This window comes from Poromitra crassiceps (genome assembly GCF_964638095.1).
Source record: "Poromitra crassiceps genome assembly, chromosome: 2".
Classification (NCBI taxonomy): domain Eukaryota; kingdom Metazoa; phylum Chordata; class Actinopteri; order Beryciformes; family Melamphaidae; genus Poromitra; species Poromitra crassiceps.
Window position 1 is genome coordinate 103242613 of NC_139624.1, and position 24337 is coordinate 103266949.

The window sequence follows — 24337 nt, forward strand, 5'->3', positions numbered from 1 at the left end:
TTACTTTCTCCCGTTTTCTCCTGGCTGGCACAGAGGAAGGCGACTCCAGCTCGTGCCGAGGGCGTTTCAATTGCGTTTCTCCTGTCTGCACAAGGAAGCGTTACCCGTTCTCTGCTTTTCCTCTTGCTAGATTTCAAAACAACAGCTGCGGTATGTGTTTGATCGCGTGCTGTCGGCTACCCTTTGAAGGCAGGGACCTGTGTCTGTGTGACAGGCTGGGCAAGTGTTTGCTGCAGGCGCTGCACCAATAAAAACAAAAACACGTCAAACACGTCCTTGGCGGGGAAGGCCATTGCTGATAACACGTCAAAGACGTCATTGGCGGTGAATGAGTTAAGAGTATTTTGCAGGCGTGATCATGAAGCCATCACACCATCACCATGGTGCTAAGACTGTTCACTAACACTGGTACAAGCCCAAAGTAATGAACTAGACTAATTCACTTCTAATCAGAATCCCCCGGGAGACACTGCCTGCCCATTCGGAATGCAGAATGAAGGCCTCCCACCTTTTTCTGGTCGAGATGTAAAAGAAGAACTAGGCTATTCCCGCTGAGAGCGAAGGAGCTGGCCAACACTGCTGAGAACCCATTGAGGTACCGCCAAAGTCGACAAAGGCCATTGTGCCTGCTCTCCAGAGATTCCCCTCCTTGACATTCAGATATAGGCGAGAGAAGGTTGTCCTCTCTCTGTCCGTCCGTGTCTCTTTCTCACAGCAGGAGCACCAGAACAGTGCACAAAGAGACCAAGGAGCCCCGGGGAAACATAGCTAATGACTATGTGTACCTGGCAAGCAAGCAGATATGCTCGAAATGCATGAGGCCACCTTCAACATTGGCCAACAGATTCAAACTAAACTGGAATGAGCAGTGAGGCAACAATATATTGTACAGCTATCAGTGAAAATGTGTTTTGCAGTGGCCTGGACTGGCTGACTGATTTTCAAGGGAAACAAAAAATGAGTCTGTGGAAAGCAAAGTACCGTAAATTCCGGACTATAAGGCGCACCGGTCTATAAGCCGCACCTTCAAAGGTGACTATTTTTTTCTTATATAAGCCGCACCGGACTATAAGCCGCGGGTGTTTTAATGGTATTTTTTGTTTTTTTTTACAGTGCACACAGTGTCCGCGGTGTGGTGAAAAGAGGGCAAGAGAGGAAATTAAAACAGAAGTGGATTTATAGTTAGAAAGAGTGCTAAAGAAGAGAGAATTCCGTTTTTTATTTTTTTATTTTAGTTACTCACAGTACTATTGACCAGTCCAACTCAAAAGATATTCGGCAGTTTCACTTTGAGCTCTTGTTCCGCCGCTGTCCATCAATGGTTATGACGAGTCTCGCTGGGTACAGTACGCCAAAGCGATATCCATTGACTTTAACCTTTTCGATGATGCTGTTGTATGTTGCGCGTTTCTGTTGCACCAACGCGGAGAGGTCCTGCCGGACGAAAAAGCGCGTACCCTCCCAGGTGAGGGGCTTCTTCCCCGCAGCCTGGAGGATGAGTTGACGGTCGGGCCAGCGGAGTAGGCAGATGAAGATGGCCCTCGGTGGCAGGCCGGGGTCTGGACGTGGCCGAGGCGCCCGGTGTGCCCTGTCCACCTCTGGTGGTTTCTCGCCTTCCTTCAGGTCCAGGATGTAACACAGGATTTTGCCACGAAAGCGTCCATGTCACCAATCTCAGCTCCCTCTTTTACATTGATCAGGCGAATGTTATTTCTTTTACTCCTGCTGATTAAGTCATCAACCTGCGTGTGCAGCGTTTCGATGTTTTTGCATTTTATCCACTTTCGGACTCACTGTGTTGTTTTTGTCCTCCAGTGCGCTGATGCGCTTTTCCGCATTAGAAACTCTTCACGGTTGCATTATTTTCTTTAGTGAGTGAGTGGATGGACTTCTGCACGTTTTCAAACTTGTTTTCAAGCTGCTCAAACCTCTGAGCGATGTCGGACTTAGTCGATAGTGTTTCACGGAGTAAAAGTTTAGCCCAAGCCGTGTATCTCCAGCCTCCAGCAGGTGAGTCATTTCCTCATTCATGGCGATGATTGCTTCGTCTTTTTCTTTCTGCTTACCTGTGTTGTGTTATGTTATGTTATGTTATGTTGTTAAAAGAGGGCAAGAGAGGAAATTAAAACAGAAGTGGATTTATAGTTAGAAAGAGTGCTAAAAAAGAGAGATTTTTTTTTTTTTTTTGGAAAAAAATCCATAGATAAGCCGCACCGTTATATAAGCCGCAGGGGCCAAAAAAGGCCAAAAAACGGGAAAAAAGCCGCGGCTTATAGTCCGGAATTTACGGTAATGGCATTTTCAAGCAATTAGAACTGCTATTGACGTCTTCAGTCTGAATTTGAGTACCGTAAATTCCGGACTATAAGCCGCGGCTTTTTCCCCGTTTTTTGGCCTTTTTTGGCCCCTGCGTCTTATAGTCCGGTGCGGCTTATCTATGGATTTTTTCCAAAAAAAAAAAAAAAAAAAAATCTCTCTTTTTTAGCACTCTTTCTAACTATAAATCTACTTCTGTTTTAATTTCCTCTCTTGCCCTCTTTTCACCACACCGCGGACACTGTGTGCACTGTAAAAAAAAACACAAGTGGTGTTGTGTTATGTTGTTTTGTTGAAATGTTAATAAATGGGAGCTTCCTCAAACAGCCATCTCTTTCCCGACAATCCCCTCTGTGCATGAACCCTTACATATGGTAATTAAACATTAAAACACAATAAAAAAAAAAAAAAAACATTAAAACACCCGCGGCTTATAGTCCGGTGCGGCTTATATATGTAACAAACAGGCAATTTTGCAGGTGCGGCTTATACTCCGGTGCGGCTTATAGTGCGGAATTTACGGTACTTGATCATGAAACTGGTGATAATGGCTGGCCAGGCGTTCAAGAAGGTAATATGTTCTTAACCACATTGAGACAGAGGGTTCCTTCCTTATATCAGGTCTTATCCCGCAATAAGAGATCTGGAGGAAGTACAATACATAATGTTCTGTATCATTACAATTAGGGTTGGGCGATAATTCAATAGTATCATCTTTCAGTGGAATCATATTGTGAATGATGTATGGTGATTTGGGGATATCGTGCTAAAATGCTGCTGTCTAAATTGAAGTTAACAAGCCAATTTTAGGTAATAAGTGACTAGTGAGCAAACAAATGAAGCTGGGATAGGCTGTGCTCTAACAGTGCAGAGTGTCCCAGTGAGCTGCCAGCACAGAGGCTTGGCGCCGTCAGCCAGTGACAAGCGTGTCACCACACTTGACTTTGCAGGCCACAAGGGCTCTGTATTCCCTCTGGTCCCTCTGCTCATGCAAGATGGCACAGTGTAGCCTAGTTCCTGGACAGCAGTTCAATGTATGACAATAAGGACCTTGGTTGGCTTCAAAATGTCTGCGTCATTATTACGTTTTGGAATGATTCCTGCCTGTATTATTCAGGTAGAAGCCTCAGGGTGGGTGAGCATGTTCTACCAGCTGGTTATTCAGGTAAAATGGGAAAAGATGCAGTAGTGGCTGCCAGCAGCAACTTTGCTTTGTGGGTGTGTGGGTGTTTGTGGACGTTCAGGTTGTTCCTCAAGAAAATTCTTCTGTCATGATTATGGTATGATGTAGATGTGGTGGCCTAACCTTACAGGTACTTTCGCTATCACTTTCTTTTCAAGTCTATACTTCTAGGTTATTATAGATAATTTCACTGTGACTATGATAACTCTTTGAAATCAAAAAGCATCCTATTACATTGTAGCCTCGCAGCTGCGGTGCAGCCACTTTCCCACGCAAGGGTGAATGTAAGAGCTGCGTCAAGTCAGGCAGAAACAGCCGGGAGAAGACCGGAAGTGATGCGGATTCGCATTCAAAATAAAGGCGTTAAAGTTGTCACGAGAAACAAAAACAAGCATGCAAGCACTGGGGTTCACATAGCCCCATAACGTGACCCTGCCACTGTACTCCGATATTCTCGTACAGCAGTCAGGCTCACACAGCGTTCTTATCGGCAATGAGTGGGAAATGCAGTTAAAAAAGTTACTACCCGTATCCAACGTCCGATTGCAGATCTGAAGATATGATAGTCCCCCTATGGAAGCCAGTAATTTGTCCGGCGCTGTTAAAATGATACCGCTGTGTGAAACAACAGTTTAAAAGCAGTCTTTCCAGAGTCTGTGCCGTATTGAGGACAGGAGAAGCTTCCTAGTGCCGACAGGAACCTTGGGACTTTGAGTATTTCATGACATGTTTTGCTTCCCAGATGCGCTGGATTTGCGTTGATCACTGACTGAGCCGTCTCTGTGTGACTGCATGTGTTTGCTCCGGTGCACCATGACAGTGAGATCAAACACACCCTGCTGTAAATTCAGCACGGGCTGTGGAAAGACTGCTTTTAAACTGTTGTTTCACGCAGCAGTATCATTTTAACAGCGCCGGACAAATTACTGGCTTCCATAGGGGGACTATCATATATTCGGATCTGCAATCGGACGCCGGATATGGGTAGGAGAGCTTTTTGAACACCATTTCCCACTCATTGCCGATAAGAACGCTGTGTGACCCTGACTGCTGTACGAGAAAATCGGAGTACAGTAGCAGGGTCACGTTATGGGGCTAGGGTTCACATAGCAAATATATCACAGAAAAAAATCCAACTGGGGGTGCGACAATAGTGCACGGTATTTGTATTTCCCGACCGTCCACCATGGACGGGTTAATGCCTGGTGGTGGCAGTAAGACGTGGGCTACTCTTAATTAAGATAGCCTCTTTTTTTAACCGGACAAATATTCTCGTCAATACAGGTTTTATCTTGAAAGTTCACAGCGGAAATTTTATTTTTGATTCTCGCTAGCTTGCCAATGGTAAAGATAAGTTAGTACTCACTATCGCTTCTGAGCTCGGTGCTGAATCGCCTCTTGTTGGTCACAATTTACTCCAAAGGTGCCTTCGGAAAGAAAACTTCTCGGTTGCTCTATTTTCCACTTCCAGACAGTGATTTCTTGTCTAGTATCTCCGTCAGTGAACTCATCCCCGCTCTCTGGCTATCTGCTGAACACAACCTTTCAAAACGATACGCCTCGTCGGTGCCACACTCTGGGAGATTAAGTTGTCTGCCTAGGTGCTGTACTGAGGTCAGTTTGTTTATATAGTCACAACGGTCATGTTCTGTTATGTGAAGAGACAAAGCTGTTCTGAGATCCGTGCCCGAGAGGCTACACGGGCCGCCCTAGCTTTCCTTTCATTGGTCGGTTTTCTGTTAAGGCGTGCACAGTGGTTGAGGTCTATATTTTCATTGGCTACTCACGTTGTCAATCACGCGCTGACGTAGTAGTGGCACCGCCTCTCCACCAACAAGCAAACATGACACTTGCACTTGGACAATAACCTTTTTTGGGGGGGAAATGAATATTTACAAATGTAACATATTGCAATTTAGGAAACATACAAATCAACACCGATACCGCTACTTTTTTACAATGATAGATTAATTACTTTCCGATCAATCAATATGAAGGTACTGGTAGACTAATAATGAATTCCAACAATTCCCATATACTGTATAACTGCCAGGCCATACAGACTGCACCAAGTCCCAATACGAGGGATCAGCCGAGCAGCATTTTGGTAAACAAACCGCGTCACTGGGTGGCAACGGCAATGGAACCCTTACACGACATGCAATGCATATAGCCTACATCAAACTCTTGAGCTACTTCTGCTCTCACACAGAATGTCAAAATATAAGCGATGTGATGTAGGCCTATAGTTTTTGAGATATTAACGTGTGTTTGACACAACTCATACTATTAACTGCCGCGGGGTTCCGCATTTCTGGGTGGCAAGTGACGTCACGCTGATTAGTCCTATTAAAACTCTTTTCTTATTGTTGTTGTTGTTGTTGTTGTTGACTAACTTTTGAGCAGTCAGGTAATGCATGTAGGCCATTTGAATTAGTTGTGTGTATCGGACAGGTGCATTTTGTTGCTTTGGCAAATCTGTCACAGAAAAGTGGTTTGATACCGCCCCCTACAGGTCATTATAGAGAAAGCTAAGAGAAAGCAACAAGTAGTAGATGAGGCCCAAAACTATTGGGGCACTTCATACAGGAATCAGACATAAGTTGATCCTGCATCATTGTTCTAAATAATACAATAATTTAGTTATTGTTAGAAAATGTGTCTTCAAATCAGAATCAGAATAACTTTATTGATCCCTGAGGGGAAATTGAGTCATGCTACAGTTGCTCACACACTCAGATAGGGAAGAATATAAACATAGAGGAAATAGTAAAATCATCAACAACTAGAAGCCCCGTACACAACGCTGTCAGTCTTTACTTCAAGATGCAGGTGATGCCAGGAAACATCAGATGAGTGGTTATTTAATAAGATAAATTAAGGGCCCTCTTGAGGCGTCCTTGAGGCATCCTCTCAGCCTCTGGATTGCCTTTGCCACGGGAGGGTCTGGTGAGACGAAGGAGGAGCACGGCCGGGAGTAACCCACAGAGCCTAGATCCTCCATGCACCGAAGGGCCAATACTGCGGCGTAGCACTAGCTCTATTGCAGCGGATTGGGCGTTCTCGCTTACCCCTCCCGCGGGCAACGTTGCAGACAGAGTAGTAAGGCTGAACCGTGAGCGGCTTCTGGGACGCGAGTCGGGGTCTTAATTGGCCTCGGCTGGGTCTACTGGGCGAGGGTGTATGATGTTGACAGACCCGAAACACCTTACGACCCCAGATAACATCACTAATGACGCGTCCTAGCGCATGCGGCAGTAGTGTATTTGAGAATAATTAAAGTGAAGAAATTCAGCCTTCTGCCTGACTCTCCTTCTTCAACCAATAATAGAGAAAATTGAGTGTTCCTCCTGACCACTGTCTTGTCATCAAACAAATAACTGGAAGCACAAATGCAGAGGTCATATTAGGCTACATGTATTTTAAGACTAATCGTGTGTGTGTGTGTGTGTGTGTGTGTGTGTGTGTGTGTGTCCAACCTGCTTGTTCCAGAAATGTACTAACAATAGAAGCAGCCCCATTAGTGCCCCCTTGTCCCCACATTAAAGTGCATTGTGTGCCAAAATGCTGAACTGCAACTTCTTTTGTCCACAGCCTGGGATATGATCTGGGATTTATTGTATGGTAACAATAGGAGCCAGCGGCTCTGTCCTGACAGGCACTCCCTCTGAAGCATCGATATGACCTGGTCAAGGCACCAAATGAGGAGAGACAGATTTGCATCTTTTTCATTTCTAAGGCCTACGTGTAACCTAAAAAAAATCACTATAATATAAGAGAATGAGAATCACACTGTAGGTAATCAGATTACATAAGAGGAATTGGACTTAGTGTAAGTATGCAGCGTAGGTCAACATCAACATCGCCTCTTGATCACCTGATCAAGAGACACAATTACTAAGAGTCAGAAAGTGCAATCCAATATAAACACTTGGTCCTGAGTGATAAATAGGAATTAACAATAAAAAAAAACACATTGTAAGTTGAAGAGAATAATTAATCATATAAAGTAAAAAAGAAAAAGAAATAAAGGTTGGAGAAGCAGCTATGATATGTTCATGTAACGTATACAGTCCAGTTACAGCTACTTTAATACAACATAGGTGGTGGTGGTGGTGGTGGTGGTGGTGGTAGTGGGGGGGGGGGGTAGGTTCCATGTTAGTGGGTCGGGGGTATGGGGGGGGGGGGGTGTAGGTTCCATGTTAGTGGGTCGGGGGTATGGGGGGGGTAGGTTCCATGTTAGTGGGTCAGGGGTATGGGGGGGGGTAGGTTCCATGTTAGTGGGTCGGGGGTATGGGGGGGGGGTAGGTTCTATGTTAGTGGGTCGGGGGTATGGGGGGGGGGTAGGTTCCATGTTAGTGGGTCGGGGGTATGGGGGGGGGTAGGTTCTATGTTAGTGGGTCGGGGGTATGGGGGGGGGGGGGTAGGTTCCATGTTAGTGGGTCGGGGGTATGGGGGGGGGGTAGGTTCTATGTTAGTGGGTCGGGGGTATGGGGGGGGGGGTGATACAGTCCTTAGCCGTGGTGGGTTTCGGGCCTTGTTGATGAGGCCAATGGCAGTTGGGAAGAAGCTGTTCTTGTGGTGAGAGGTTTTGGTCTTGACTGACCTCAGCCTCTTGACAAGGGGGCGCATTTCAAAGAGTTGATGTCTGGGGTAGGAGGGGGGGTCTGCCATAATTTGACCAGACCGCTTCATCATCCTGGCAGTGTGTAGGTCCTGAAGGGATGGCAGGTTGCATCCTGACAGGGAAGATTTAAATCACATTAGCCTTTATTTGTACGATGACTAGTTAATATATTACACAGTTGTTGTACATACATAGACAGACGTCAAATTCAGATAGCCTGTAGCACACATTTGCAGCTCCTCTCTATCTCACACTGTGTCACTATGTCCTGTACAGAGACGGAATACCAGATAGGTTGTCTGCAGATTAGCCTTCAAATGTGCATCAAGACAGATGTAATCCGATGTGTGTCCTATAAGTATGTTTGACTTTCTGTTCATTACATGGAAGCCTGTGTATCCATTCGTGAATATACAAGAGTGCATCTCTTGGCCAAGATCTATGTTAAATACTTCATTTACGACGACTTCTGACTCCTGGCTCCATCTTTTTGATCACAAGTGGTTTTTCTTCAAGTGGTTCACTGTTTACCTTTTGCCTGTCAATTTCCATTCTACAACACATCCGATCACCTTTTCAGCACAACGGATGATATGCTGCAGTAAGTTTGCTGATGTCCTTGAGAGTAGCAGCAGTCTACCAGGCGGTGATGGAGGAGGTGAGGATAGACTCCACAATGGTGTAGTAGAAGTGCCCCATCATTGCCTTTGGCACTTTGAATTTCTTCAGTTGCCGCAGGAAGTACATCCTCTGCTCTGCCTTTTTGAGGAGAGTTCTGGTGTTCAGCCCCAACTTCAGGTCTCGGCTGATGATGGTTCCCAGGAAGCGGAAGGACTCCACAGTGTCAACTGGGGAGTCGCCCAGGGTAATGGGGGTGGGTGGGGCTGCGTTCCTCCTCTACTCCACAACCATCTCCACTGTCTATAGAGTGTTAACCTCCAAGTGACTGCAGGTCACCAGCTGGTCAGTCTCCCACCTGTACACAGTCTTGTCTCCATCAGAGATGAGCCCTATGGGGTGTCCCGGTGGCTCACCTGGAACATGTACTATTAAGGCTTTGTCCTTCACAGCACGCAGCTGACCTGGGTTTGAATCCAACCTGTGGTCATTTGCTGTATGTCCTCGCCTCTCTCTCTCCCTGCTTTCCCGTTGCTGTCTAGCACACTATCCTATCAAATAAAGGCAAAATGGCCAAACAATAATCTAAAAAGGGGGAGGGGGGGGGTAAGGAAAAAGAGATGAGCCCTATGAGGGAGGTGTCAGCCACGAACTTCAGGAGCTTGACGGACTGGTGACTGAGGTGCAGCTGTTGGTGTACAGGGGAAACAAATATGGAGAGAGGATGCCGCCTTGGGGGGCACCGGTGCTGATGGTCCGGGAAGGGGCACGGTGGCTCAGTGGTAGAGCTGTCGCCTCGCAGTCAGAAGGTCCTGAGTTCGATTCTCGCCTGGGACACTGTGGGCGCTGTGGTTGTGTTCCCCCCCATATCTTCAGTGCCTACTGCCCAGGTGGGGTATCTCGTCGTAAGGGCCTTTCTGTCTGTGTGGAGTTTGCATGTTCTCCCCGTGCTCCCCCAGGGGGGTTCCTCCGTATATAACCCCCCCCCCCCCCCCCACTAAAAACATGCAGAAGATCAGATCGTCATCGTCATCCGACCAGTGACGACAACATCCGAAGTCGGTCCCCGGGCGCTGTACGAGAAAGCGACCACTGCTCCTGGCCTGCCCCAGGAGGAAAGGACAAAGCCAGGATGGGTTAAATGCAGAGGACAAATTTCACCGGCCACCGTCAGCATGTGTGTGTTGTGATCCTCCGTGCATGTGTTGTAGTGTGTTGTGTGACAATAAAGACGGGCTGCCGTCTGAAAATCGTAAATCGTAAATCGTAAAAAATCAGAGACGTGCTTCCCCAGCCGCACATGCTGCTTTCTGTCAGATAGGAAGTCTGTGGTCCATCTGCAGATGGAGTCAGGCACCCCCAGCTGGGAGAGCTTCTCATCCAGCAGGGCCGGGATGATCATTTCAAAGGCCGAGCTAAAGTCCACAAACAGGATCCTGGCATAGGTTCCTGCAGTGTCCAGGTGCACGATGATGGAGTGGAGGGCCATGTTTACAGCATTGTCTACAGACCTGTTCGCTCTGTAGGTGAACTGCCTTTGAATATTTCCATAGTCCTCATAGTAAATAATAAAAATATAAATATTATAGTGTGTCTGTGGTACTCGGTATGTAATTAGTTTATCATGACCTTATCATACTTTTGTTGTTGTTTTTATCTCTTACTATATTACTATAATATTTCAATAGACCGTTTCAACTTGACAACTTGGGTGCGTTTGTAAATAGCCACTCCGAGTGCCAGAGCATACTCTGGCACAAACTGGGCCATTCGTAATTTGGGAGTGTTGTTGGAATACAGCGAACAGCCGCGCTCCAATTTTAGTGTATAGAGCATCAGTTTGGATTTACGTCAGTTTGGATTTACGAACTCACCCATAAACATTATAAATCTAGTTTATTTCCTGTTGCAGTGTTTGCCAATACAATAGCTGACAGGAAATATAGCGTCCAAAGTGTTCCCTAGCAACAGAATTCCAGTGAAACCATCAATAAGGACTTGTACTTGTTTGTTGCCATATTTGTATAGTAACACATAATATAATTAGTGATATTCAGTTAAGTTAAGTTACGTTATCCTTATTTATCCGCATGGGGAAAATTCATCCTCTGCATTTGACCCATCCTCTAGGAACCTTCCTAGAACTAGGAGCAGTGGGCAGCCGCAGTGCAGCGCCCGGGGACCAGATCCAGTTCTTTTGCCATTGCCTTGGTCAGGGGCACTGACAGGAGTATTAACCCTAACATACCCTTTTTCTGGTGGGAGGAAACCGGAGCACCCGGAGAAAACTCACACAAACTTATTCCTAAGTTTCAAAGTGGAAGAGCTTTTGAACATTAAGGCTGCATTGCTGTGTAATTTATATGCGATGTCATAACGCAAATTGTATCCTTAATACAAAGAACTATAATAATCATATGATACATTTATTACTAATTTAAATTATCACTAATAAATATACGAATAGTTTAAGGATTTATGGTGCATCTATAGAAAAAAAACTTGACCTGCGATTTCAAAGCATAACCACTAGATGTCATGAGAGAACAAGTCTATGGTCATACTTGCCTAGGCTTGGTGGACCTAAAAAAACAACCCTATCGGTTGTTTATAACGCGTGAGCGTAAACCCAATGCTTGTTTCACAAAATCATACAATAGTCTCCATGGAAAAATAATAAAGTATTCCCCTATTACTGTATATGCATAGCCAGCCTAATATTTATGAGTTGACTACTTGACTCCAGCCAGCAGCCAGTGTGTGTCCCGGATGTTGCCGTGCGTCGGAAGAGGGAGGTGGAGAATGGGGGGTGTTGCAGGCAAGGTTGCCAGTTATGACAAAATACCCACTTTTTCAATCGCAGTTCTGGGGTGTCTAGCCTCGACCAGCATTGGCCTCGACGCGAGACTTCAGCCTTCATTCTTCATTCATTAGTCTCGCGGTTGTCTACTACCTCAATCACTCTTGCGAGAAGAAGATACGCAACAACAACAACAACAACAACAACAACAACAACAACAACAACAACAACAACAACAACAACAACAACAAGAAGATCCACTCTTGCCAAAATCATAAAATCAAAATCCATAAAAAGTTTTTGTTTCTCTATTAACGTTAACCGTTCCAATTGTGCGTGCATGACTCATTCAACATTGGAGAGCATTAATGCCGGCACAGAGCTGAATATTGTTCACGTATCTTGTGTATCATATGTGCACAGATAAGTTAACATTACATAAACCACAACACCACATGTTGATTTCAGGACATTTCTCTTCGTTGCTTGCCATTGACTTTACCAAGGTTTTCCCATATTGGGGAATGCGTCATACCTGGCAACCATGTACGCAGCTTCAGTGCTACGTTTTTCAGTAGATAGAGAGAGACACACACAGTTGGTGTGTGTGCGAGTGGGAGATGGACTGAGTGAGGGCGCTCTTTCGACTAGCGAAGCCGAAAGCGTAGAAATACCCACAAGCTAGGTTCATAATTGACGATTTCAGGTCGCTGAATCAACAAGAAAATATATTATTGTTGTTGTCAGTCTTTCACATCCCACTCCAAACACACTAACACGGCATTGATGGTAATGTATGCGAGGAAACAACCGAGACTCGGCGATGGGTAAACATCTCTTCTACTTATACAGATTTTCCTTTTCCTAGCTACGCTTTGACAATCCGCCATTTTTATTGAAACCAAAATAAGTGGCTAGAAACTTACACGTTCAGCTGTTGCAGTACTTTCGACCATTTACCAGCGTTGACACTTGAAGCCTTGTATTCACAACTGTTTTCTTTATATTTGCAGGTGCGACCGAAGAGATTCTCAGCCCTATCAGGTACTTGTTAGCTAAGGTTCGCTAGCTAACTGGCTAGCAACAAATAAGATTAAAATGGACACTCTAGTTCAGGCTTCTGGAGAGCACAACAGGCCACAGTCAGTGCGGAAAATAAACCGAAAAGTAACAGATTTCCTTTGAAATATGGACATGAGAGCTGAAAATATTCGCGCACACAAACATTGATAGCTAAAGGTAATATAGGGTGATTATAACCGTCGAAGTCAACAGTTTTGGAATTCATACTGGCGAGTTTTTATTGGAGTAAGAGCTAACGCTTGCTTGCTTGCTAGCCAGTCAGTCCGATTAGGGCCTGACCGCAATCTGTCATTTTAACGATATATAGCCAAGCTCTCCAAACATCAAAGTATACGAGAAATATTTGATAAACCAGTTGAGTTGGCTATCTCTCAATTTAATTTTAGATTTAAAAAGCCAAAAATCTTGTCTAGAATTCGTTCGTCTGATCTAATGTTAATTCACTTACAGATACTATGATCAGAATATATATTATTTGTCGATATATAATGTTAATGAGCGAAATAATTATCAAAATTATTATTAAATTTAGTTTGCATTAGCATAGCATCGATGTCCAGTAATGTTGCAGGGAGGGGGGATGCCTTTACAGCATTACATTTGCTACCCACAAATCAAATCATAATGCATTAAGATATACATGGGGATTAGCCCAGCACATAATTGCTGTGATATTAAACTTTGATGTACAGTTAATTTGACATTAACGTTACAAATCGGTAGACAGCCAGACTTGGTGTTTAACAGGAAGAGGAAATTGTTTTGGTAGAACAGCTGATAATGATTAATGGGTGTTTTGGTAGAACAGTAACCTTGCTTTGTACAGAGATGCTAGAATCTAGGGAGATGTTTGATTTGTGTCTGCAGACTCTCAAATACTCGTCCAAGAGCCATCCAGGAGGGGACCACCGTCATGAGAAGATGCGAGACTCCTCAGACGTCACTCCTCCCTGCAAAATGATCAGGAGGTCTGACAGCCCTGAAAACAAACACATCGACACCACCGGGCACAGTAGAGCGAAGGCTGTCCACACACACCGGGCCAGAGACAGGGATGGAGGTGAGAGACACTGGTCGCTGAGAATCAAATGTGTTGTACATTAAAATAAATCACTGACAATGCTATTGAATACTTTTAGATTCACCTGGTCTCCAGTGTTTTTGCCAAAAAAACAAAACTGCCTGCTCTGTGCTTATTTATGCTATAAAGGTATGAAGCAATATGTAGCTTAGCTGTTGGAGCAAGCAAACATACAGATGCAGTGATCGATATAAGTATTAAGACATTTAATTTCCTTTGAAACAAAATGCATTTCTGTCTAGGTCAGCTGTTAGTTGCCGATTGGAAATACATTGTGGTTTCCAGAATAATTCAATTTTGTTTTTGTTTTGTTTGTTTCAGTTCAATTACTGTGGTGGTGAACAATAAGAGCAATATGATTGTCTGTACAATCAATCTATATTGAAGGGAATAATCAGATATGACTGACAGTCTCAAATTCAGTTCTACAGTAAGATTTTGAGTGTTATTGTTCTCTCCCAAGATAATAAGACATAAGGAAATAAAAACATCCTAGTATTTGATGCATAGCCAGCTAAGCAATTTCACCCATGCATGCAGCATAAATGTGGTGAATGACAATGCCTTGTGTGGTACGACTTTAACCTTTCTTTTTAAATGAAAAATTGTGTTGAGAAAACAGCTTGTTCTTATGATTAAGCAGCATACAGTAAGTGTTGTAGCGTGACTATACAAGATAATACATTTATGAAAGATAATTTTATAGCACCTGCATTGAATCGCAGCAGTCACTGCTCTGTGTGCATCCTATCAACAAAGGCCAATCAAAACAGTTAATGTTGGAGTTGGACACATTTGAATACATTTGGGCATATCTCCTGGTAATAGCTTTGTATTAAATGATATCTAGGTAGAAGGTAATAATCTTACCTAAGTCTTTAAGGTGTTATTAATATTGTGCTTATCTGAGATGTTAGTATTACTACTCTGTATATAAACAATGGAGTACAGCATACTACGGAAAGTACCAAATGACTGAGGAGGGTGTACAAGGTCCCTGACTAATAGAGGCCATGTGTTAATGCTGCCAGAGTTACTGTGGTGATTTGACTAATAGAGAGGCCATGTGTTAATGCTGCCAGAGTTACTGTGGTGATGTGACTAATAGAGAGGAGAGGCCATGTGTTAATGCTGCCAGAGTTACTGTGGTGATGTGACTAATAGAGAGGCCATGTGTTAATGCTGCCAGAGTTACTGTGGTGATTTGACTAATAGAGAGGCCATGTGTTAATGCTGCCAGAGTTACTGTGGTGATTTGACTAATAGAGAGGCCATGTGTTAATGCTGCCAGAGTTACTGTGGTGATGTGACTAATAGAGAGGCCATGTGTTAATGCTGCCAGAGTTACTGTGGTGATGTGACTAATAGAGAGGCCATGTGTTAATGCTGCCAGAGTTACTGTGGTGATGTGACTAATAGATGCCATGTGTTAATGCTGCCAGAGTTACTGTGGTGATGTGACTAATAGAGAGGCCATGTGTTAATGCTGCCAGAGTTACTGTGGTGATGTGACTAATAGAGAGGCCATGTGTTAATGCTGCCAGAGTTACTGTGGTGATGTGACTAATAGAGAGGCCATGTGTTAATGCTGCCAGAGTTACTGTGGTGATGTGACTAATAGAGAGGCCATGTGTTAATGCTGCCAGAGTTACTGTGGTGAGGTGACTAATAGAGAGGCCATGTGTTAATGCTGCCAGAGTTACTGTGGTGATGTGACTAATAGAGGCCATGTGTTAATGCTGCCAGAGTTACTGTGGTGATGTGACTAATAGAGAGGCCATGTGTTAATGCTGCCAGAGTTACTGTGGTGATGTGACTAATAGAGAGGCCATGTGTTAATGCTGCCAGAGTTACTGTGGTGATGTGACTAATAGAGAGGCCATGTGTTAATGCTGCCAGAGTTACTGTGGTGATGTGACTAATAGAGAGGCCATGTGTTAATGCTGCCAGAGTTACTGTGGTGATGTGAGTATTAGAGAGGCCATGTGTTAATGCTGCCAGAGTTACTGTGGTGATGTGACTAATAGAGAGGCCATGTGTTAATGCTGCCAGAGTTACTGTGGTGATGTGAGTATTAGAGAGGCCATGTGTTAATGCTGCCAGAGTTACTGTGGTGATTTGACTAATAGAGAGGCCATGTGTTAATGCTGCCAGAGTTACTGTGGTGATGTGACTAATAGAGAGGCCATGTGTTAATGCTGCCAGAGTTACTGTGGTGATGTGACTACTAGAGAGGCCATGTGTTAATGCTGCCAGAGTTACTGTGGTGATGGAGCGTTGATGAACGCATAACCTTGAGGAATGAGCGTAAGGTTGTTTGAACTTGTCCAGAATCCCTAATTAATAGGGGTGTCACGATACACTCAGTTCACGATACGATACGTATCACGATACTGGGTTCACGATAACGATACGATACGTTACGATTTTAACAATATTTTTTTAAACTTGAATAATGACAATATATGACTGGAAAAGTAGTATTTTATTTGAAATGCACAAATACAAAACATGCTGTTGTGGGAAATTGTTATTACAATAACAACTAGAAAAAACATGAGATTGGAGATAAGGCTTATCTTGAAATAGAATGAGTTACACCGTCACTTAGATTTACTTTGAACTAAAAGGTTTCTCAGCAGTATAAATTCTCATTATGCATCTTCAGTTTTTCTTCAAACTCAAACAACAAGACTTTTCTTAATCTATTTTTTATGCATCTTCAGTTTTTCCTGTCAAGTAAACAGTTTTGCCAGAAACTCAATTGAATGGTTTCTCTCCTGTATAACTTCTCATGTGTCTCTTCAGAGACTTGTTCAACTGAACTACTTTCCACACATTGAACTTCAACAAACAAAGACGTTTCTTAGTCTATTTTTTTTAAACAAGAAAAAAAAACAAAAAAAAGTTTTTTTTTCTTTTTTCCCCGCGATATGAGATTTCATCTCAACGATACATATCGTGACGTTTTACTATCGCGAAATTTCGTGGGACGATATATTGTGACACCCCTACTAATTAATGAAAAACACTATCAGAAGTCTTTCAGGAGCTTACAGATTGTGAGATACAAAATTGGTTTGTATCTAAATCTGTATATATTTTTTTGATATTTCAGATTTCACTGGTGTCTGACAAGCTATGTAATGGCAGTTTTGGTGATTTTCTTTTTCTATATTTACTCTTTATTATGACAAGATTATTTTTTTGCAGATATAATGTTTCAAACTTAAGATGGTCCGAAAAAGCAGTTCGTGGGATGCCCAAGAGTTGAATATAGGGATGCAACGGTATGAGTTTTTGACGGTATGATAACCTTGGACACGATGACCACGGTTTCACGGTATCGCGGACCATTTGTGTTTACAATAGCCGAAATATTCCCATACAGCCGACGTCGTCTTTTTAGATGGGGGAAAGTTCAGGGGGGTCCTTGTGGCTCCTCTCTACTGTGCTCTAGTCTAGGTAGGCATGCAGCCAGGGGGAGGGGCCACGTAAGCTGCACTCTGCAAGCGACCTGGGCACTTTGTTTTGGGGAAACAGCTGATACCGTGGGGAAGGTATGACAGCAAATTTTAGTGGTTTTGATACCGTGACGTTTTCAAATCGCGGTATACCTTCAAACGGTATACCGCTGCATCCCTAGTTGAATAGCAGGGCAAACCATGGGTATAGTGACCGACTGACGATATTAACGCAATTTCTGCTAAATGCAATGTTTCTCATTGATAGCCTTCGGTATTGCTAGGATATTGTAGATACTGATGCTGTTATCAGTACCGTTTATTAATACTCCACTGATGTGATAGAGTGTAACTGTAAGCTAGTGATCTTGTGTAAAGCTTCTTTACCCATCACTAGGCATGGGTCGATTTCCGGTTCGTCCGGTGTACGAGTTTAAACCGGTTTGATTTCCTGGCAAACATCTAAACCGAGATTTTTCATTCTCTTAATGGAGGAACCCTCCATTAAGAGCCTGACGACCCAGGAAACCTCTGGATTAACGTTCCTGGTCGCGAGAGGACAGAGCTCGGTGATTCTGGAACCCTCCTTAAAGAGCCGGATGATCCGAGAAATCTCTGATGGTGTTTGGTGTGGCAAACATGGTAGCTCACTTTGAGCTCGGCTGTCCCTGCAGCCTGTCTGGTCATGTGATATTTATCTTGCCTTAGTTAGTTTTATATTCATTTTATTTTATTTTATTTCATTTTATTTCATTTTATCATTTTATCTTTTTATTTTTTTTACCCTTTACTGTGGTTTTAATTGTTTTTAGTTTAAGTAACCATGGTTTTATGATGGTTTTGGTTTGAAATGCGGGTTTTGAATTGTGCAATACTTGAAGTGCAATATTGAATACTGAAGTGCAATACGTGGTTAGGTAGTGTTGTTAACTCGTAGCCCAGGCTGCATCATGTCTGACTATGTTGTCCTCTTGTTTACGCTCTGTTTGTCTTCAGATGTACTGTACTGTCTGTTACGTTTGTCATTGCTCTATTGCTGCTGTACAAATGCCTAAGACAAATTTCCCTATGGGACAATAAAGTTAAACTCAAATTATGCCAGGAACTGGTAAATTAAAACACAAATTTAAAAGGCAGCCTCAGCAGCCTATGCTACAGGGTTGAATCCAACTTGTATTGCATTAGTAATGAGCAACATGACAACGTGATTCATCTGATGTTTATTAGTTATAGTTACTTTGTTTATAAACTGACATACACAGACAATCCGACTCTCGCATTGGCCCTCCGCGGTACGTGGGTATTAACACATTGAGTGCCAGCGACGCCAAATGGCGTCAGGAGAAATTTACCGTAGGCTGCCAGCGACGCCAAATGGCGTCAATAACTCCAAATTCATATTTTGACGGGGGGATGTCGATCTAAGCCTCTTACATCGCCTCTTACAATATGGGAGCTATTGAATGTGTCTAACCTATTTTACAGAACCCTTAGGTGGCGACAGTGCCCTCCCGATTAGACAAAGGCCAGGAGAAAAGAGAAGAAGTCATGAGGAAACGCATCGATATGCTTGAAGCATAACGTTAGCTGTGCCTGTGAACAGCAGTCATCTGCTGCCACAATTGAGCCCCATCCGTGTCCGCTGCGATAGTCCATCCATATTATTTAGTTGCCGACACGGCGACACCAGCGTCTTTCTGAAAAGTTACATTATTCTCAGCTGGGAGCCGAGGACACGCTGTAAAAAAGCAGGGGGATGCAGGCAGCGGACTTTTCAGTGCAGATCAAACTCAGAGCAAACCGCAGCAGAGACACTCGACTCCTCCCACCACGGAGGAGGAGGAGGAGGGGGGTGGGGCACGCAGGGCACTACAGCATACAACCATTGACAGTACACACTAGGGGTGGGGGAAAAAATCGATTCACCTAAGTATCGCGATTTTTAATGTCACGATTTTTTGGATCGATCTTTTATTCCAGAATCGATAATCGCAAATTATTATTATTTTTTTTTTTATTTTTTTTTATTTTTTTTGGGTGCTTGCAGTCAGGCCACTCACTGAACAGCAGGCTAGGCGCCGCCTACTGGTTTACTAGTGGTTTTATTACTTTATTAGTTAGTCTGAAGTAATAATTACACTTCAGGGTTAAAGTGGGTGCATCTCATTGTAAAATTGGACTTCAAACGGCCCAAATCTGGCTTCAAACGGCCCAAATTTCATGCGCGTTGGCCCATATCGGCCTGGCCTGCTTGGTATCTAATGCTCGGCCTGAATTATGATCCCAGTCCGCCCCTGTTTTTAACTATATCGCCCAGCCCTACTCATGATATATAATATACAGTCTCTAGTGTATGATTCAACTTTTCCCATGTTCTAATCCAGTGTAAAAAAGCAAACAAACTGAAAAAAGAAAAGAAAAAAATAAACAAAAATCGCAATAAATCGTAATATCGAATCGCAATAATCGTAGAATCGCAATACTTAAGAATCGCAATATAACTCGAATCGGCACCCAAGAATCGTGATAGTATCGAATCGGGAGATAAGTGAATCGCCACAGCCCTAGTACACACACACCCAGGCAGCAGCAGGCTCGATGCATAGAGAGCAAACAAGCTAGAATAGGCTATCTGATGCCCACCAGCAGTAAATCAAGACCAGCAAGAAGGTGTAGGGTCTGCGCACGCAGGGGCCAGCGCTGCTGGTTGCAGCTAAAACATATTATTTGGCCAAACAAAATTCCTTTGTTTTCACTCTTTTATTGAAGGAAATTATTTTTGAGGTGTCATTATATCAGAAAATATTAGCTTCAGAGTCAATGATGTGCTTGAAATGTTTAATTTCACAAAAGGCTCATTATCTCAGCTTATAGAAAAAAATTGCTGTTTTTGGCTAAATCAAGCTATCTTCTCCGGCTCCTAACTAAAGAACGGAAAATGGGATCAATAAACTTTTTTTTGCAGATGATAGAAGAGAGTCTCCTCGTTCTTTGTGCGTCTTCGGTGTTTACATAGTAATATCACACAATATTCTGTGGGCCTCGAGACATCACTGAAAACGCTCTGAAACTCTGGCACTGGGAGCGTCCGTTCTCCAAAAGTGGCTGGCACTCAATGTGTTAAAATACCTGGGGGTAGCTCTCAGAGTGCACCAGATTGATCCTCAGGGAAACACTATTGTGTGCATGTGTGAGTGAGTCAGTGAGTGAGCGAGCATGTTATTGTTATAAATATACTTTATATATATTTTTAAGTTTAAATAAACCTTGCCTTTGGGTTAGTCACTCAATTTATTCTCTTGAGCTTGATTCCTTCCCGGCCTATCTGAATTCTGTTGTATTGATACAGTGCATAGAAGTTATGGCAAACTAACATCGTTTAGTTTTGCAATCTCAAACTCATAATGTATAGTAAGTGTTAGTTAAAGGTGTGTCGCTGATGTAATCGGTCACAGCTCGAAGTGGCGATGGGGACTTGAAATGTATTGGAAGGGTCTTGAAAAAGTCTTGAATTTAACCTCAGGATTGCTGCATATACCCTGTTTAAACTCAACCAATTTGCGGCAAATTTACATTTGAAAATGAATTATTTGCTTTGCGTGAAGTCCTTGAAAATGAAAAAAAAAAGTACTTGAAAGTCCTTGAATTTCATTTTGTAATGTCTGCATGAACCCTAGATGATTTTAACGCATACAATTCTGTCTGTGAGATTCCTGTCAGTATCGTAAAGCAGGGATTCCGCTACACTTTTTTTCTGATGGCCAATGCAGCCAGTAATGTTCCAGAATTCCATATAGATCTACTGGTCACTTTGAATAGACATATAATAGCCTACATTTAAACCGCAATAAAACAAAAAGACAAACGCCTTTTACATTAGTCAAATTAAAAAACTTGAAAATAAGTTAACTGAATAAGCAGTTAGTAGAGCTGCATCAATATCGATTTTTTTCCTTACCGCACAAATTAGTGAAGCCATCCAAACTGGCCCGGTAAAAAACAACTCGGATGTTATAAAATAATCGTTTCCTAAATAAATGTCTCGAATCCATTTATTTCTCTTTAGGCTATTCTTTTTTAGCCTCTATAGTCAATCTTTATTCCAGCGCATTAAGAGGCAGACTTTGCATCAAGAATATTGAATTGGTCGGCTTTCAACAGGCATACATGTTATTCTCGGTAAGGACGCTTTCGTTATTGAAACACAGACAACATGCACACTCCATCTATCTGCATTTGCGGACACTTATTATGAGCCAAAATCTCCTCGACATCGTCTTGATGAAAAAACAATGCAGCTAAAAGTAATAACTCAGGACAGTGGAGAGGTGTGCGTGCAGCTTGAATCTCCAGCCATACGCATTGCGCACCTTCATCATGCCTTGAATCAAGCGTGGTTCATTGGTCTAGGCTAGACTGATAGATATTGGGTAGTAAGTAGATTAGTACAGTAAAATAAAACATAATCTGGTGGAAGAGTTGGTAAACTTTCAAAATAAGAAATGAGTGGTTGCCATAGGGAGAATAATTTATTTGTCCACCTGAGTGTGAATTTGATATTTTCAAGTTTAAAGTCCCTGGAAACCAGAAATATTTCTTTATTATTTAGCATTTTGAGTTCATCACATCACAGGAACCTATGTTAATAAGCCACCAGCCAAATTTGAACGATGATGAACGTCGCAAAGTATATAAATTTAGGTTTGACACTCATGGCAAAAGTAATGAGAATCTATTCGATTTTAGAGTGTCCTTTTTCCCGCAGACTGTGTGGGCGTGTCCACAATTCTCAAGCGCGAGAGGAGCAGGGCGAGGGGGGGAGGGGGCTAGTCTGCGACAACGAAACGCTGGGCGGTTCCAGCGGCAGGGGGCGCGAGGTTGAAATGGACCAATCAGACACGGAAATAGAGCAAGACAGCCTATCAAGATGCAGCTCAAAGCGGCTTTCACATGCCGCCGAGCGTTTCATGATGTGCACGTATCTCAGACCTCTCTCCTCTGCTCCGAGAGGGAGAGACGAGAGATAAGAAGGAAATAAAGTGTGTGTGTGTGCGTGTGTGTGTGTGTTCGCGCGTTGCTCCCTATGGTTGCTCCACGCAGCGCATAGCGTACTGACTGACGGTCATCTGTCTGCACGCGCGCGCGCACACACACACACACACACACACACACACACACACACACACACACACACACACACACACACACACACACACAGCAGCAGCGCCGCAGAGGAGAGAGCTCTCCCTCTCAAGGTTCCAACACACCGCCGGCGATAAACTCGCAGATATATAGATAGATAGATAGATAGATGTTGGTTCTTAAAAGAGCCTTTGTGTTGATGCAATGCGTAGTTAGCTAGCTGCAAAAAGGTGTGGGACCACTAGAACTCTGAAGAGAGATGGAGGCAGAATGTGCGGGACTGCGTGTTGCGTGCGTGTACAAAGGTTATATAGAGCTTATGACGTCATAAGCTCCTGCATTTTAGCACCTCGCGCACTGCTCTCTTCAATGAGGAAGTATCTTGTAGAAAAGTGTCGATTTTAAGGCTTTGGGTTGAAAGTAATGCATAATAATTTCGGAGGCATATAATTACTAACATAAGACCCTAAATAACATAGTTAGAACGTTTTTGTGGATTTTGGTTTCCAGGGACTTTAAGGAAATACATAACATCCTTGAGCCACATATCTATTGAGGGAGAGTCCGGTGACTTCCAGTTGAGCAAAATTTTACGTCTTGCCAACAGGGTGGTAAAAGCAACAATGTATGTGTCTTTGGAGGTTGATAAAATGTTGAAGTCCTCTGAAACCCCAAAGTTGTTACCTGTTGTATCAGAGACGGCAACAATGTGTGGATATGACCTCAGTGTCATCCATGCCACATAATTAGATTTGATTAAGATTGTGACTCTCTTGTGAAGCTACTTTCTTGGTTCTCTACTAGGCTTTTTACAGTAATGTCCTTGAATCAATCTGACATGTTCTTGCTATTGGCCTAGACTGATGACTGTTTTGTTTTGTTTCCTCTCCTCCTTGTGCTCCGTTACAGGGACCAGTTTTTCTCCACAAGAAAATTCTCACAACCACAGTTCCCTTCATAGCTCCAACTCACATTCTAACCCCAGCAAGACCTCCGACACAGTAAGTATACAACTCTCATCTGTTTTGCCACTGCCTTAGCATGGGGGCAGACGCTTGATTGAACATCAGTTTTTCATTACTATTCACCTTATGTTCATACGCCAAATTCTTCCGGGTTGTGTTAACACTTCCGGTGGTCACGGCGCGAAATACAAAAGAATGTCAGAAGAAGAAAGTTGTTTTTAGAGCAGGAATGCGTTGAACATCGCCCGCAGCTGCGGTCTGAATGATACAAATCAAGTCGAAGAGGAAAAAGATGAGATCAACAAAAAGAAAACAACGGAATGGGCAGTTAACAGCAACACACTGAGAGACGTCCTTGTACAAAACATACCTGGACTCCAACATAGAAAGCAGATGGTTTTCAGTCTCTTCCGAGCGCAGCGCGACCCACTTACGTCTAAGACCTGCAGACGTTAAAGTAATTCCCTTGAATGCGAGAAGTAAGTTACATGGCGTTGCATTCTTAAGCCCAATTTATGCTTCGTCTGCTGAAACGGTCGCCGACAGAAATGAGGACTTAAGTCGACACTTTCAAGTGTCGGCGAGCAGTGTCTGCTACCTGCTGAAATGTCTAGTGTCGCTGACTTCGTCATAGTATCGCGCAAGTCTGATTGGCTATATAGACGGCACGCGATTGATTTCCTTGTTTTGGTTTTCACTCGATTGAAATTAATGAAGTGTCTCCGCTATTTTTATCAGCCTGTCCTTGATGTATGAACATTGTGCATTTCCCAGAGCGAGAGGAGGTGAGTTGTGTGTCGTTTATATGCGGCTGCAGTCAAGTACGTTACATCTTGCCTCCGAGGTGGTTTCACTGTGCATTCCATTCCCTCTCTTGCCGTCCTTGGCTGTCTGCAGCACTATAGCGTTCGGGTGTCACGTGACCGCTGAACGAGGCGAACATTCACTGAAGTATAAATGCAACACCATGAGTGACACTTTCTTTTTCGTCTGCGACCATGTGCTGAGCGACACTTTATAATAAGTATAAATTAAGCTTTAGACATTGCCGTTTGCTT

At 43.3% G+C, this 24337-nt stretch overlaps 2 protein-coding genes across 4 annotated transcripts in view; one reads left to right on the forward strand and one right to left on the reverse strand.

The window, feature by feature from the left end:
• The window catches only part of mpp7a (MAGUK p55 scaffold protein 7a), a 218194-nt gene extending 213205 nt beyond the window's left edge, over positions 1-4989 (reverse strand). Inside the window, exon 1 of the mRNA XM_083660406.1 lies at positions 4866-4989. The gene's annotated coding sequence lies outside the window, so the exon portion shown is untranslated. The remainder of the gene's footprint in view (positions 1-4865) is intronic.
• A 7173-nt stretch (positions 4990-12162) lies between these two features.
• waca (WW domain containing adaptor with coiled-coil a) overlaps positions 12163-24337 on the forward strand; it is a 66227-nt gene continuing 54052 nt past the window's right edge. For all 3 annotated transcript variants that reach the window (XM_083655645.1, XM_083655647.1, XM_083655646.1), the window contains exons 1-4: positions 12163-12371; positions 12558-12588; positions 13495-13687; positions 23224-23315. In XM_083655645.1, coding sequence (XP_083511771.1) covers positions 12331-12371; positions 12558-12588; positions 13495-13687; positions 23224-23315 — 357 coding nt within the window. In that variant the 5' untranslated portion in view covers positions 12163-12330. The remainder of the gene's footprint in view (positions 12372-12557; positions 12589-13494; positions 13688-23223; positions 23316-24337) is intronic.